General features: G+C 32.6%; 1 protein-coding gene across 2 annotated transcripts in view; it reads left to right on the plus strand.

Annotated features, from left to right (window-relative positions):
* Positions 1 to 16,602, plus strand: part of LOC145332868 (bestrophin-1-like) — a 39,631-nt gene that overhangs the window by 16,415 nt on the left and 6,614 nt on the right. For both annotated transcript variants that reach the window (XM_080177958.1, XM_080177957.1), the window contains exons 4-8: positions 14,167 to 14,212; positions 14,586 to 14,665; positions 15,055 to 15,110; positions 15,728 to 15,775; positions 16,410 to 16,485. In XM_080177958.1, the coding sequence (XP_080034084.1) occupies positions 14,167 to 14,212; positions 14,586 to 14,665; positions 15,055 to 15,110; positions 15,728 to 15,775; positions 16,410 to 16,485 (306 nt within the window). The remainder of the gene's footprint in view (positions 1 to 14,166; positions 14,213 to 14,585; positions 14,666 to 15,054; positions 15,111 to 15,727; positions 15,776 to 16,409; positions 16,486 to 16,602) is intronic.

The following is a 16,602-nucleotide window of genomic DNA, read 5'->3' on the forward strand; positions in this document are numbered from 1 at the left end:
TAATTGCGCGCGGTGTCGCTGCTATGTTTTGTCCTTGAAAAGTTTTGTTTTAATTGGTTGGGGGTGTTATTTTAAAAGAGGTGATTATTTTTTATTTTTTACCTGTGGTTGGGTTTAGTTGTATTTGTGACGTTGTTTTGGAAAGTCTGGCTATGAGTTCTACCATTGATTTTAATTTACTATGTTCTAACTATGAGGCTGAAGTGCAGAGTTGGATTTCGAATATAGAGAAAGGAATTTATGCGGATAAAAGTACTGAAGATGAGAGATTTTGGCTTCGGATGGAACTTTATGATGTTCTGTGTATGATATTGAAATATCGGCCTTATCCATTTGAGGATGTGTTTATTGTGAAAGGAAGAATGTTGTCATTAACCATAATGCTACGTGGATATTTAAGAAGAATTAGGGAGAAGACTAATTGTTCCATCTGCACTACTAGTTGTGAGACATGTTCTCTTGTTTGATTGAAATTCTCTATTTTTTAATTTGATTTATTTGTTTTAATTTGTTTTTTAAATAAATTAATCATTTATTCATTTAATTAGTGTTTTTTGTTTATTTAGTTTAATATTTGTTATTTGTGTGTATTCGTTATTTCATTTTAACCTATTTTGGAAATGGTTTTCCTTGTTTTTTTATTTTTGGTGTTTTCTTGGTTTTCCTTTGGGGAAAAGAGAATTTTATTTGAGAGAGAAAGAATTAGGGGTGGGGGTCTAAATCATTTATATTTTATTGTGTTTAGTTGTTATCGGACTTTTTAATCCATGATTTGCTCTTCAGTTTACCGTCTATTATTGGTTTTACGAGGTGTTTTGAAGAGAGAAGTTAAAGCGCTCTGCGCTTTGTGTGTCTAGGGGTTTTTTACCTCCCCTTTTTTGGGTTAATTTGAGAGATTAAGCTAGCTTGGTTTGCGTGTGTGTGTTATTTTATTTGTACTTTCACCTTCGTTGGTTAGCGTGAGTGTGTGTGTGTGTTGTTTTGTACTATGGTGTGTGTGTGTGGCACTGTGTCTATGTGAGTGTGTGTGTTTAACTGTATTACTTGTACTTTCCTTCCAGCTGGCTGGCGTGTGTGTGTGTGTAACCTATTGGTTTAAATATAGGTGTGTGTGTCTTTTGCAAGTTGGCGCGTATGAAATAATGCAAGTTGTTTCCTTTGCTTTTCAATCTTATTTATTATTTTATTTTCGCTACTTTATGAATATTATTCCCTTGATTTTAAATACATATAAAAATTAAATAATATTAACAAAGTTTTTTGGGTGAATATTTATATTTTAATCCTGATTTTTAAAAATATGATTACAAACAATATAAATCAATTTTCGTATCAATTATTTTCTTAAATGCGTCTGCTAATGTTTTAATGGACTGTTTAATATTTTATTTGACATTTTAATGAAATTTTAATTTACATGAAATCGGGCATAAGCATAATATTATTTATGTGAACGGTTTCTTTCGTTCCAGCCTCTGGGTGGGAAACGGTCAAACTCCTCCCACAAGCCTTTAACACGGTAGAAATAATCGTCCGTGTCCTCGGCCTGGCGTATCATTTTTTCTACGGCTTGTTGTTGTTTTTCATATTTTTGTGCTCCTATTATCTCATATAGTGACTTTAACTCCCCTGCCCGTCTCATAGCCTTTGCTAATCTGGCCCTTAGGATCTTATTAGTGGCCCAGATTAGCATAGTCTGAAGATCTTCTATGCAATAATTGATGAATAGCAAGTACAAGTCGACATATTGGCGAGTCATATCGCTAGTCATATTATAGCAAAGATGAACTGAAATAGGCCTGGTAGGTATCATCCTATTGAGAAAATAGAAGCAATTACATCGATAGGGATGCATATTAAGAAAACAATATTCTGAAAATCGATCATTACTGCATGTTATAAATATTTTCCCATTGATTATTACTATAGAAGTCTATTACATTTGTCGAAATAAGTTTTCCTTTAAAGGAAAGACAAGGCGGCGGACGTTATTTCCTCAGATTATAAAATCTTGCCTTAGTCTTTTTATTGTAGGTTTTAAACATAAGAAACTTCTATTTTTATTACTATATATTTTTAATAATTAATAAAACTAAAATGTTGTAACACTATGTTTAAAAGGTTTTGACTAACTGAACCCTTTGTTGCTTGGTTTTCAGGTCTTTGAACTCACAAAGTACCTAGTTTTCAGGAATGTAGGAATATTTTTTTTAAAAGTCTTTTCTTATTTATTCTAATAAGTTATTTTTTTCTAATATTAAAAATTATTTTATTGTTTTGTAATAATTTATTTTGGTTTTAATTTAAATATTTTTCTATATTCCTTCATTCCTGTACTCGCTTGGTCTTATACTTTTTATGTTTATTACATTCATGGGAGTGTTTTTTTTCTCGCTTTCTCTTTTACTAGGACAGGGAGATATTTTTTAATGTTTTTTTGTGTTTGTTCTAATTTTTTATTTGTTTTCAGGTGATGTTGTCCTGGAGTGCTATGAGCCTTTGTCTGACTAAACGCCGTTTGTTACGTCAAATCTCCAGTCTTAACAATCAGCTTAGTGATATTGTTGTAGAGCATCGTGGTACTATTCAGCGCATGTCTCATGAGAATGACTTATTGAAAGGCCGATTAAGTTTCTTAGCGCTTAGGTACCATGATGCTCTGCTGGAGGTTAGTAGCTGGCCCCAACACCTCAGAGAGATAGCTGATACTCGGATTAGAGGTGCTGAGACAGGAAATTTTGGACCGCTTTCCTCTCATTTCGCGGTTATGGAGAACGGAGGACGTGAAAATGCCGAGCCCATATATGCTGCTTTAGATTTTTCGGGCTCGGCCGCTGGTGTGGCGGTGACCGGTCTTGTTACCGCCGCCCAGCAGGGAGTTGAGGAGAGAGGGATTTTTGATAGTGTCTCCATATCTGAAGTCGAGGAAATTGATCGGGTAAGTTTTTTATTTTGTTTAGCTTGTCTCATAGCTCTCATTTAATAATTATGTTTCTTTTGGTAATCTTTTAAAGTATTTGTTCATTTTACTGACTTCATTGAATCTTTCAATGTCGTCAATAGTGACGAGCCTAAAGTGCTTCGCTATTTTGGGGGGTAGTTGATAATTTCCAATCAATTCTGTCTTAATCACTTTTAACTGTGTCGGATTTACTCTCGCTATAGCCGTTGATACGATGTTTTCTATTGTAATAAGTGTTTTTCCCACATGTCTTACTTTATAAACATATAGGTCAAATAATGGTTTGTTTTTATGAAATACGTGTCCTTTTTGTGCGTCTTTTTTGAGTAGCACAAATTGGTTAATTTTTATTTTATGTGGATATCTATATTGATTTAATTTCTTAATTTTCTTTTCTTGTCTTTTTATAATTACTTCTCTTGTTTCGTCATGTAAGCTTTTGAATGGTTTTTGAAATTCTTCAAACCTTGTTTCTAATGATTTTTCATCAAAACTAAATTGAGGCTTAAATAAATCGTCTGTTTGAGTTATCCCTCCCTCGAAACCGTACAGACTTAACCAGTGTAAGTTGTACGGTGAGAGGGAGGTTCCTATTAGTTTCATTGTATTTACAATATGGATTTGTGTGCTTAACGCAGTTTTGATCTTTATACTTCCTGCATGGGCCCTAGCTATTCTTATTAAGTTTTGGACTATTTTGATACGGTTCTCTATATTTCCGCGACTTGCGGATTTATAGGGAGCCGAATCTAAAAATCTAGCCCCTAATTGTCTCAGTAGTTCTGTATTATTCTGGTTTTTTAGATTTTTTCCATTATCACACCATATAAATCTGACTTGTCCATGAATCATAATATAATTAGCTAGGCCCATTTCAACACTTTTTTGTTTAAGATTTGGCAGGAAGTATAAAGTAAGATACTGTGTTGCCACATCCATCGCGACTAAGATTCCTGCGATATTTTCTAGTTTCATATCTTTGTTTTCATTTAGTCGCTTTGGAAATTCTAGAATGTCAATAGTAACAATATTATTTCTATAAAAATTTGCTCTTGTTATTGACGTTTGTTTTTCTAATTTCATATGATTTGCCTTGCTTTTCAGGCAGGTGAAACATAATGATATTTGGGCTGTTATTATTTCAAATAATTTTGACTTATGTTTTACATAGTAAATTGTTTTTATATTATCATATACTTTTTGAATTCCACTATGTATCATATCAGCATGCGTTAGTGCTGCAATATATCCATAAAGTTTAAAAGGCAAAATTAGTTTATTATTATAGTATTTTAAAGAAAATGGGTAAACATCGTTACTCATGCCTTCATTTATTTGTAACATTATAAAAGTTGACTTATTGAATACTCTAAGTCTTTCAAAAGTTGCATTAGCGTTAGGCCTTAATATAATGCTGTCATTTTCCTCGTCTTCTATATGACTGGGAAATTCATTTTCGTTTTCTTTAGAGTTTTCTTGTAGTTTTACTGATTGGTCTAGATAATTTTCTATTATTTCTTTTCGCATGATTTCCCTTTCTTCCCTGGTTGGTTTTTTATTTAATCTGTGTTCTAAAGATCTTAAACTTTTTGCAAGCACTGGTTGATTTGAACTATGCAATATTGAGTTTAAGTCATCATAGTTTATTATGTTGTTGTCGAAAGTATTTTCTAAGCTGGGGGAAAGTGTGCTTTTATTCTTACTTTCTCCCCCACTTGATAATTTATTGTCTGGTATTTTAATGTTACTTTCTAATTTTTTCCCTTCAGGTTTTTTAGAAAGTTTATCTTTGCTTTCAGGGGTTAAGGGATCATTAATTTCATTTGTTTTATTCTCTGTTATTATTATTTCGTTATTTTTGCTAACTGTTTTTTCTGATAATTGTTTATTTTCAATTTTCTTAGAAATTTGATTTGTAATATCTCTCTTTGGAGTATTTATTACCTTTTTTTCTTTATTATTACTTATTATGTCAGTAATAATATGTTGTGGAGTGGGGAATTGTACCTTTATAGGTTTTTTGGTCGGCGTTTTTTCAGGCATTATACTTATCACTTTTTCTTTAATTGCCTTCCCTGTTTTTTTCAACTCCTCATATTTTTTAACAACTTTGTCCGCCACTCCCCTTGTTATGGCTTGAATATCTACTTGATTATTTTTATTTTCAAACCCTTCTCGGTCACGAGCAATGGGTGTAGGTTCGTAAATTTCAAATTCTTTTCCTATATATACTGGTTTTATGTTGTCAATTATGAAATTTAGTCTTTGTTTTTGCTCAGGCAGGAGCCTACTTACAAAATCAGCGAGTTGCTCTTTTGTTGATATAATTAAAAATGAAATATATCGTCCTACCCAAAATAATATTTTTTGACTTATCCAATCTAATTTTGACTTTCTATTCTCTATTTTAGTATTTTTTAATATTTTAAAACAAGCAATGTTGTCTGTCAATACTAAAGTTTTTACTGGCTTTATGTCCGTCTCAAAGAAAGTAAGTCCCTCAAATATTGCTAAAATTTCTAGATAGACAATGCCTGTCTGCTCCATAACATTCGGGGCAACTGTCTTTGAGAAAAATCCTAAAATTTTCCCTCTGTTTTTTATGTCATTTGTGCCTTTTTTCATTGATTCTTCTACTAGAGAATATATTTCTTTGTCACTTATATCTAGATTTTTGTCTACCTTTTTGTAGATTTTGTCGTTTATTTTAACATCTTCTTTTGAGCCAATATAATAATATATCCCATTATAATATATTATATTTATTTCAGATGACTCTGTCTGAGAAAATCGACGATGGAGATCTTGGTCAATAAACTTCCCGTCTCTGCATGACTGGTAAGTTAATTTTATTTTCCTTTTGCTGAAAGTCGAAAAAGACATAAATAGGAACATTTGATAAAAAGGACATTCTTGCGGGTATCCCCCAGCCCGCAAAGTATTCATTCTTTCTACGAATAATTTATTTTTCTGTAGTTTATCCAATTCTACATTATCTTCTGTTGTTTCAAGAAGATAGGCCAATTCTACATTCATTGTATAATGTATGGAAAAATTTGTTTTCCATTTTTCAAAATCTTCATTCTTGTCAATGTTTAAGAAATTAGAAATTTTATGAAACAAAGATAAATAATCTTCATCTTGGTGTATTATACCAATTTCATTTGAATTATTTAAATATGCCTTTATTTTTTCTGGCATTTCTAAAAAGGGGGGGAGATTGACTGGTATTAGGTCCCTTATTTTATATCCTATTAAACTTGCACCGATTGCGTTCTTAGACGCGTCGGTATAGAGCAGTTGAACATCGCAATCGATGGCTGCGTCATTACTAAGGGAATCTTCTAAGAAAATCTTTTTTATGCTTTGGAAATTATACTCGGCTTCTTCATCCCAACTAAAGTTTCTTACTTGTTTATATAAAGCATTCATATGGCCATGTATAGTTAGGGATAAAAGGCTTCTGTAGTATTGAAGATTTCCTAAAAAGCTTTGAAGATCTTTTAAATTTTTTGGTCTATCTATTTTGGCTATAAATTTCCTTTTCTTATCAGGGATTACAATTTTCCCTTCTCCTATATCGTAGCCAAGAACAGTTACTTTTTCCTTGCTTAAATCTACCATAAATTTGCATTTATCTAGATTCAGTTTAAGATTAAGTCTATTTAATCTACTAAGTAGAATATCTAGTTTGGCTAGATGGTCCTCAATGCTTTCTTCTTTCCAAGAAAACATTGAGAGATCATCAAACCAAACTAGAAGTAATTCAATAATTTCTTGTAGACCCATTTTATTTATATGGATATTGGATAAAATGTAGTGTAAAAGTAAACTAGGTGTCCCTGCATATCCTGTTATAGCACGTTTGAAACGAAAACACCCAAAACTAGTCACTATGTTACTTACACCACTTTCTAAAACTTTATCTGATAATCTTAAGTTATAAAAAGCGTTCTTAATGTCTACAAAAGTGCCATATCGGACATGGGGTAAAATGGATTTAAGCGTTTGCATGGGGTCCATTGTTATACTACTTACATTATAAGGGATACTTTCATTAACTTGCCTAGCATCTATTATTATGCGGGGGGGAGCTTGCCGGTCTTTTCTCCCTGTAACAAATACTGGAGAACCAAATTGTTGGTCTGGGGGCGAGCATTCTATTATATCCATTTTAATGCAAAGGTCTATAAAATATCTTAAGTGAAGGGTATCTACTAGAGTTAAATTATAAACTTTGGTATTATGGTTAAAGTTTTTTGGGCAAGGAAAGTCCATTTCTACATTTGAAGCTCCTGTATCAAAATTATGACTAGCACCCGAGTTATACTTTAGTAATAACTCGGCTACTTTTTGTTTATGATTCTCATTTGTTATATAATCTAACTTTGCTTTAATTTCATCTAATGTTAATGGCGGAGGGGGGAGTGGAGTGGTGATTTCAATCCCTTCTTTGTTATTTATAAACTTATCTTCTACATCTTTTAAGCAAAGAGCGCTATTTTCATCTGCAGAAAATATACTATTTATCTTAAGTTTTGTTTGAATACTTTTATATATTTGGTCCTTTTCAAATATAATAGTCTTAGGCTGGGGTTTTTTCAATTTTTTAGTTTCACTTCAAATGGGAAACTTTCTACTAGTTTGGTTAAATAATTTGCTACTATATTATTTTTTATGTAGTGTTGTAGGATAATAAAAATGGCTGAAACTATAGAACGAAAATTCATTTGTACTACTAGGTCTTTAGATTGCTCATTATTTTGATTTTTTTCGTCCATTGTCTCAACTTTTCTTATAGATCCTATCTTACTTTTTTTAAAACCTTTAATTTTATTAATTGGTTCTTTTTTATTTTCAGGTGTGTAAGGGATTAATCCAAGCAGGAGATCTCCGCTTTTCAAGACAAGATCGTTCTCTCCCACATTCTTTATGGTCACACCGAGTGTCACGCTGTTTTTGCGATCAATTTTATATATTCTATAGTAAATGCTTATATTGTTGTGGTTGCTATGATGAGGTAGGTAGAGTTCTTCTTGACCTTTATTTTTTATACTAAAGATTTCCTCTTTTTCCTCCCCTTGACTGAGTTTAATATTGTTGATGTTTACACAATAAGGTATTTTAGCTTCTTTAGTTTTTTTCACTGGGTTAAGGTTTATTGTTATTTTCTCCCCTTTAACTTCTAGTGAAATATTCATCTTGGTCATAAACGGGCGTCCTAAAAGGCTAATATTATCTTCCTTTAGTATATGAAAGTCAAGAAAAACTTTACCTACATCGTCGAATACACATGGTATTTTTTTACAGGATTCAACTTCTATGTTGGCTCCTTCGACAGAATTAAGGCGATATTGTTTGGCACTTTTTAGGAACTTGTATGTGGGGAGCAACTGTTTAATTAAGTTGGCTGATATACAGTTGACTGCTGCCCCACAATCAAGTTCCGAAATGTGCCTCTGATTGTTAATTAGATAGGGTACCTCGATTTTTTCGAGTACTGAAATGTTTGATTGAATAGTTTTGATTTTTAGGCCTTCTTCAATATTATTCAAATCAAACATTTTCTCATTTTTGTTACTGATTGTGCTTATCCACTCATTCAATTTTAACTTCCCATGATTAAAACAGTATAACATAGTGCTTATACCCATTATTAACCATGGCGCAAAGTGACCGAGAGAGTTAATAAGCATTATCAGTAACAAAGTACTAATTAGTGTGTTTTCCTCTAGTTTGTTTTTAATCTTTGATTTCATTTTATTGAATATGCTATCATTTTCTGGGTCATTGTTTTCAATGTTTCCCTCTGATTTTTTGTATTGATCTATGTATTGTGTTTCAGAAAACAATGATTGGCTTGTGTTTATTGAATTGTCTGGAGTTTGTGCGCTATTCCCTTCAATATTTATTGTACCTTCTAATAAGGTAAATATATCTGTTTCTTTATCAGAGGTTTTGTCTGTTTGTTCGTCATTTAAATTAATATTAGCAACTACGTATGCTAATTTTTCTATTTTTTCTTCTATATTGTCCGTATTATTATTTTCTTCAAATTCTTTAAAAATTTCGCTTAGATTGGTTAGATATTCTTCAGAATTTGTACTATTTGTACTTATATTGTCATCATTAATACTGTCCTCTTTGTCTGATAGAATATTAATATCGTCATCGCTATTGTTTATGAATTTTTCTAATTCATCTCTTATTTCCGCTCGACTCATATTACAGTTTTCCATTAGTAAGTCTGTATCATCAATATCATATTTAAAAATGTCACTTGGCAATTCTTCATTGTCCTCGTTACTATTATCTGTGTTTAATGATTCATTATTCGGATTATTTTCTATTTTGTTTATGTCTATTTGTTCGTCTTCTGATTTTTCATCAGACTGATCTGTTTGGACGTTATTATCATCCATATATAATGAAGGGGTTATTAATGATTCGAGACTGCTTGTCCGACTGTAATTGGGGGTGGACACGTTACTTGTAGTTATAGAAAACATATCATTAAATTCCTTATCGATTTTATTTACATGAATATTTAATGGTTCAAATAAGTTTTCCTTATCAATGTCCGAATTTTCATCCTTATTTTTTGTTATCTCATGCGTTTTTTGATTTAAAATTTCAAAATCTTGTACTTTTTCTAAATTTAAGTTCGTGTTATTTTGACTTTTTTCTATATCTAATTGTTTTAACTCTATTATGTTATCTATTTTAGGTTGAGACGTTAATTCTGTATTTGTATCTGGCTCCATGAGTGGAACGTGTTGAATATTATTTAAAGGTGAGTTTTTTTCATTTATATTTTCTTGGCGGCAACCGCCGGGCATTTCCCAATAAGTGTTGGACATATTTATTTTATTTACATTAAGTTGGGCTTGTTGGGAGATGCTCGGCTGCCTATCTAGTTTTTTTCTGGGATATTGCAGTGATTTATGGGGTGGTGCCTACGGAATAAACCGTATTTTTCGCACCTCTTGCATGGATCTTGGCAAGGCGTCACCCCTTTAAAAATAGGACAAGTATCGGCAGCGTGGCTGTCCTGATTGCATAAGAGACATTTTAATTGTAGTCTTATAGCTGCTTCCATCCTTTTCTTTTCAACCCAATCCCTATTCTTTTGGCGCTGATCTGGGTCAGGATGTCGCATACAATGTTCCTCCAAATGTGTTTCTTTTGCACAATGAGGGCAAGGGGGGAATATTTTCCTTGGGGGCCTATAGTTTTGATTTTGGACTGGCTTATTTTGGTTTTCATTTGTGTCCACTTTTTTATCTTCAGTTATAGGCATTTGTTTAACTGGTTTTGGGTTAGACTTATTTTCCTTTTTTCCCTGTATTTGACCTATATTTGCCTTATTTTCGGGCCTTTCTTTATTTCTCCTTTTCCTTTCAATGGCTTGGTCAAAGAAAATTTTGTTCACACTAAACCAGTTTAGAATAACTTCAAGGTTGCAGTCTGGGGTGTTAGTTGCAGTTATAAAACTACTTTGCAAGTTACTAGGGATAAGATAATTATTCACTTTTTCCCTTAGCTTACTCATTTGAGCCTCTGGTGTCTGTCCAGTCTTTTTTAGCCACGCTGCCAAATTTATGGCACAAACATTAGGGCGGTCCTCATCTTTAGGGGTGAATTTGTATGTATGGAACTTTTTCTCGTAGTCCGACGACGTAAGTAATTCACCTCCTATTGTTGTGATAATTTTGGTCACAAATTCAGTCCCTTTTAAGTTATTCGGATCTATTTCTAATTGGTCCATTTTATTTCGGGCCTCTGGGCTGAAATAATGAGCCAAAAGATTATTGTATGTTGAGTGTGTGAAGGGCCTTTTAAAGTCATTTATATATGAAAAGGATCCTACAAAGAGTATAGGATTAGTAGCTTCAGAAAAGGTGTTCGGTATCTTACCGAGCACCTTTATCTCTTTGCTAATTCTATAATGATCACATGGTCCTTTAATTAGTGATTTTGGCACAAGTTTTATAATTTTCTTTATATTAAGGTCTACAGCTGAGTGTGTGGATGATAGTAACTGCTTGAGTTGGTGGACTTGACTGTCTGATAATTCTAATTGTTTTAACAGGTTGGTGTTTTTCTCAGCTTTAGTTTTATAGCCGTAGGAGCGTTCGTCATCACTTGACGAACTGCTTTCTGACGAACTACTAGACCAATAATGTTTATCCCTTTTATTTTTTCTGTCTTTTTTTCTGTCATTGTCACTGTCTGTGCTACTATCGTCACTGCTATCTCCGTGACCTTTTCTTTCTCTTTGTTTGTTTTCTCTTTTTTTATTGCCTTTTTTATCTTTTTTGTCATTTTTGTCATTTTTGTCATTTTTGTCATTTTTGCGGCGTTTGTCATTGTCCTTTCCACGTTGGTCCTTGCCGTGGTTTTTGTATTTTGTGTCTTGTCTGTCATTATCTGTTGTGTCATCTGTATCACTTCTGTCATTTTTGTGATACTTTTTTGTTTTTGTCTGTCTGACAGTTTCAGACTCACTGTCAGATGAATCACTGCTGTATGTGTCATATTTTGTTTGTTGCTTTTTTGTCTTGTTAGTTCTTTTTCTTTTATAGCTGCTGTCTGTATCTGACTGGTCACTAGGATCTTTATTGTGACTTTTTTTATTTTTGCCTTTTTTATCTATTTTAGTTCTCTCATCCACGTCAGTTGCGTCATATTCAAATTCTGTGTAATCTGATGGTAGGCCTCTAGCTTTTGGATATGAGTCAATGTCATTTGGGATATTTTCTTTGATTGGTCTATTAGTTTTGTCTAGTTTTTCTTCCTTAATACGCGGAGGGGCTACTGGCCTATTCTCCTTGTGTACATCGGCTTGTACTGTTATATTTTGTGTCCTGTTTTTTAGTTTGTTAAATAGCGACATTGCGGTAGCGGAATTTATATTTTGACGAGACTCAGCTCTCTCAAGATATTGTATATCTCCGTCAAAATCGTTTGCACGGAGATATATTTCGCTACCGCTGGAATGTGCGTATTCTGGGTTAAATGGATATTGGTTGAAGGGATGATCTTCAATATATAGATCATCATCTAATGATTGTATATGATCTCTAACTTTGCTTGTCATTATAATTTTATTTTATTTTAGGTGTTGTTGTGTGATTATGTTGCCAGAGGCTGCCTTTGTCTGGGCCCTGACCTTCTTTCTACTCTATGTTGCCTTAGCTGTCCGATTTGTTATAATGATCTGGTTCTATTTTGAGTATTTATTGGTAAGTTTATATATAATTTACATCTGTATCCTACATTACTATTATTTTCTCGTTTTGGTCCTTTTTATGAGAATAGAATAGTAATTCCGGGGAGGTATTCACTTTTTTATCTATTTGGAAAAAATAGGTAAAAATGTGAAAAAATTGTATTTTGAAACAGCCTAATGTGTTATTCAAGTAAATAGGCCTTCTTTACTCAATTATATTAGCTAGTTCCAAAATATCCCCCTCTGGAAAAAAAATTTCTATTATTACTATTGTTACTTACTTTGATCGGGTGACGATGAAACCGGTAACGGAACCACTTCTGGGACGTCTCGCTGGTCCCGAGGAGCTAGATTTGTTAGTGTCACCTAGCTACAACTCTCACTTACTCGTAGATACAGCAGATTTAACCGTCCCGTCAGAAATATCAATGTATTTTTTAACCCTTTTGTACCATGTTCTAAATTTTAGGTCAGATTGAGACTAAGCTATTTATACTTTTTACACTTAGAGTCAGTCTGCCCTAAAACTATCAGTTTTCCTACTCAAATTCTACTGCCAACCCTTATCCCTGGCCTTCAAAGTTTATTAAACAATTTGTTAGGACGTTATTTCCTCTGGCCTGGGTTTTAACCCAGACGTTTGTTTAATAAGCCAAAAGCGGAGGACATTCTGCTTTACATATTTATTAACAATATTGGGATTAAACCCTAAAATTAAATAAAGAGAAAAAAATCCATTTAAGTTTTAGTATTTTATTTACAGTTCTAAAATTCCAATTTAATTATTAAAAACTATTTCATTACAGGTTTTGTTGCTGTACGAGTTTACATCACAGAGGAACGGGCTTGCTGCAAGATTTAGAAACTGAACCTGAGATAGTGGTACCCCGAAAACTGATGATGTCTTCCCTTGTCTTCTCATATTTATAGACACATCCTAGTGAAAGTTTTAATATGTGGAAGGTGAGCTAACCCTTTTTGTGATATATACTCGAACAATACAGTGAAAATTTTATGGAAAAAATAGCAAAATCACACATTTTATAGAAAAAATATTTAACATACACTATATCTTTACTACTATTTTAAAATTACGGGTTTATCTACAATAATATCTAAATGTTATCATTTTTATTTTTACATGTTAAAAATCACAAGTTTTGATAATCTATTATTATTTGATTGTTATACAATTTATTGATATTTTATATAAGTTTATACCTATCCATTTTCCAAAGAAGAAAAATACACTTTTTGTGGTAAATTTGTTGTTTTATGGAAACGTTTATCAAAGTAGAAAGTGTGTTTGTCTGTCCATTGCAATATGATTTTGTTTGCGCAAAAATAGAAGGTTGTAGCGCGTTTTATTCTAACTAGGCCATTTTAACATATCTGGATAAAACTGGATATAGAAATTGGATAGAGCGAATGTTTTATTTAAATGATTTTCATGTATGTTAAAGTGGAGTGTTCGTCCAAGTCTTTGTTATGTTGGGTGATTTTGTTTTACTTATGTTTTTAGGCCCCGAGAACAAAGACAGGGTCGAGTTCCACGGATTTTACTACTTTATTACTGTTATTTCATAACTTTCTCTTTTTCATAAAGGTCAAAGAAAAGTACTTGTTATTTTATAAAATAATTCTTAGAAACTGTTTTTTGGGTCATATATGACCCATGGTATAGGGGAGGGGGGCCCGGGGGGTCGTAGATCAACAAGGTACTTTGGGTGAAAACATGATATATTGCTCTCTTACCAGCTACGGTGTTATCCCTCCAAATTATCAATGAATAATTATTAATTAATTCAGGAAAATCTAATTCGCTATTTAAACAATTTTTAGCCGCAGCCGCCATTTTGGTAGCTAGATACAAATAATTAACCAGCTGCAATTTTTGTTCAACTGCAAGTAAGCACAGCAGCAGCCAAGCTGCCTTAGAATTTCTTTTATCAATTAAAAATATATTTTTTAGGAAAATTGGGCAAAAATCTTGAAAAAGTCAATTTTAGGACATACAGGTAATTTTAGCTGGATTGATTATTTAGTAGAGCGGGTTCTCTTAAAATCACATATGTCAGTCTGTCCAATTATATTTCCTGTCAGTAGATGATATAAGTACCTGAAGTTTTATAAACACGTTCTATAATTTGTTTGCTTAAACATATTGCTCACTTTTAATAAAGCTTAATTTAGGTCTTTAAACTTTCAGCGCTCAAACAATAGTCCTAAATATTCAAAATAAAAAAGGGTAATATTGTTTATTGCAATTGATTGGAGGGGGGTTACTTTAATTTATTGTCCATTGTCTTAAACCTTTAGTCCCTATAAAAACATTTCAGACAGTGTAGCTACTATTAGACTAATAATCATTGTTTTTTTATTTTATTTTAGGGCTAGAATTACTGTTATATATAGTATTATATTATATAATTAATATAATATATCGAGCTGGCCTAAATTCTGATCAACAAGTAAGTTATTTTTTTGTTATAGCGAAGATACTCTACGAGTCCTTCGATTGCGTGAGTTGATTTTGTCCCATGATTGCCAGCTGTGTTGTTACACAGTTATCAAATTACCCACAGAGAGAGGTGATATCGGACTTCAAATCTTTCTGGTACCCAGAGTTTAAAACAAATGTTCACTCATTCATTAGATTTAAAAACTTAGGGTACTTTTAATATATCTAGATTAGTTGTTTTAACTGAAATTGTAAAGCAACAAAATGCTGTCAGTTTTACAGAGTTGTAACAGACAAATAGAAATCAGTTTTTACAGTTTGGACCGTCAGACAGGCAGACAGGCAGACATGGTGAGCTATGAGAATAATTTCTCCGTTTAATACTAATTCTAATTGCAGGAACAGTTTCATAAAGTAAAGACCTACTTCGAGGACGGAGTAAATGGACATTCCAGGTGAGCTTTTCATATTGGTAAGGTCATGGGTTCGAATCTTTGCAGCCTTTGCAATTTTTATGCTGTTTTATTCAGGGATCTAAAGGGAAAAGACAAAGACCGATGAATTGATGTACTTCCCCAAATTGATGTTGCTAAACAAAATTATCCCTTCTTTAGATTACAATTTGTGGTTGAAATGTTTGGACACTCAACTTAATAACCCAACCAATCAAAATGCAATAGGTTTCCAAAGTTGTTAGGCCAACGAATAAGAAAACTTTATTGTAAAACTTTAGTGACTAGTGCAATAAACAGCAAATTTTCCCCACCTTTCCTGTGTTTTATTTCACCAAGAATAATACTTCTAATAAAAGTACCAGGATATCTGTCTGTCTGTCTATACCGAAGGATATCTCAAACGGCTTAACCGATATGGTTCCTCTTTATAGGATAGCTTCTCATGAATTCTATGAAGGTACCACCACTCTCCTTAGAAAAATCGCCCCTAGAAAAAATTTCTTTTTAAATCTAAAATAAAATTTGGGCTGTAAAAATGAACCCCATTCCACAAGTGCCACTAAAGGCCTCTAGGGGCGTAGCCGCTAGTTTGTCATAAAAAAATTATATCTTTTTAGAGATTTGACTTTTCTGTTGGGCTTCTATGTAAATTTGGTTATTAAAAGGTAATATTTTTAAATAAACAAGAATGCTAACATTCTTAAAAGTGTAGCTTAAAAACCAGAAAGACAGACAAACGAACATTACCACTTCTTAAGTGTCAAACTCTGAAATAAATTATATTTAACCCGGTCTTAAAATTGCTTGAATAGAATGCACAAGAAGGTTATACTAAGTATTTACATTTTAAAACTTTAGGAAATATGTAGAGATGCTTCGCTTCTGACATTGTGTGAATAATTACAGAGTTGCTACAATTTCTAAATTGTAAATTGTTGTTACAAAAGTCAGCATGAAAAGTCTGAAATTAAGTTTGATTATTCAATATAAACATGTTTATAATGGAACTACGGATCCCTCTGTTAATGATTATAGAGTTGCAACAATTTCTAAATTGTACATAAAACATCATGTAAGTTTGAAATCAATATGATGGCTCAATTTTATTGAAAATGAGACAGAAAAAAAACCCATTCCGACAAGGACGTCCATTTCTTTGATTGGAAGGGGGGGGGGGGAGGCAAAAACAACAAAAAATGTGGTGGGGGTAAACACCCCTTTTGGGGTTTATGCCTTCTGATCTTTTATCTTGGGTTAACAATTTTCACACTATTCTCTTTTTATAACCATTATATTTAGATGGTGGGAACAATATAAGCTGATACCATGGCCTGATACTATGGGGCTACTCAATACAGGGTTAACACTATATGAGGTAACTTCATATGTCTTGCTGTTTTTATCCATCTATCTATAAATGTTAAATATAAGCTGATACCATGGCCTGATACTATGGGGCTACTCAATACAGGGTTAACACTATATGAGGTAA

The sequence above is a fragment of the Acartia tonsa genome, chromosome 11, assembly GCF_053477335.1.
Source record: "Acartia tonsa isolate MP-2025a chromosome 11, ASM5347733v1, whole genome shotgun sequence".
Lineage (NCBI taxonomy): Eukaryota > Metazoa > Arthropoda > Copepoda > Calanoida > Acartiidae > Acartia > Acartia tonsa.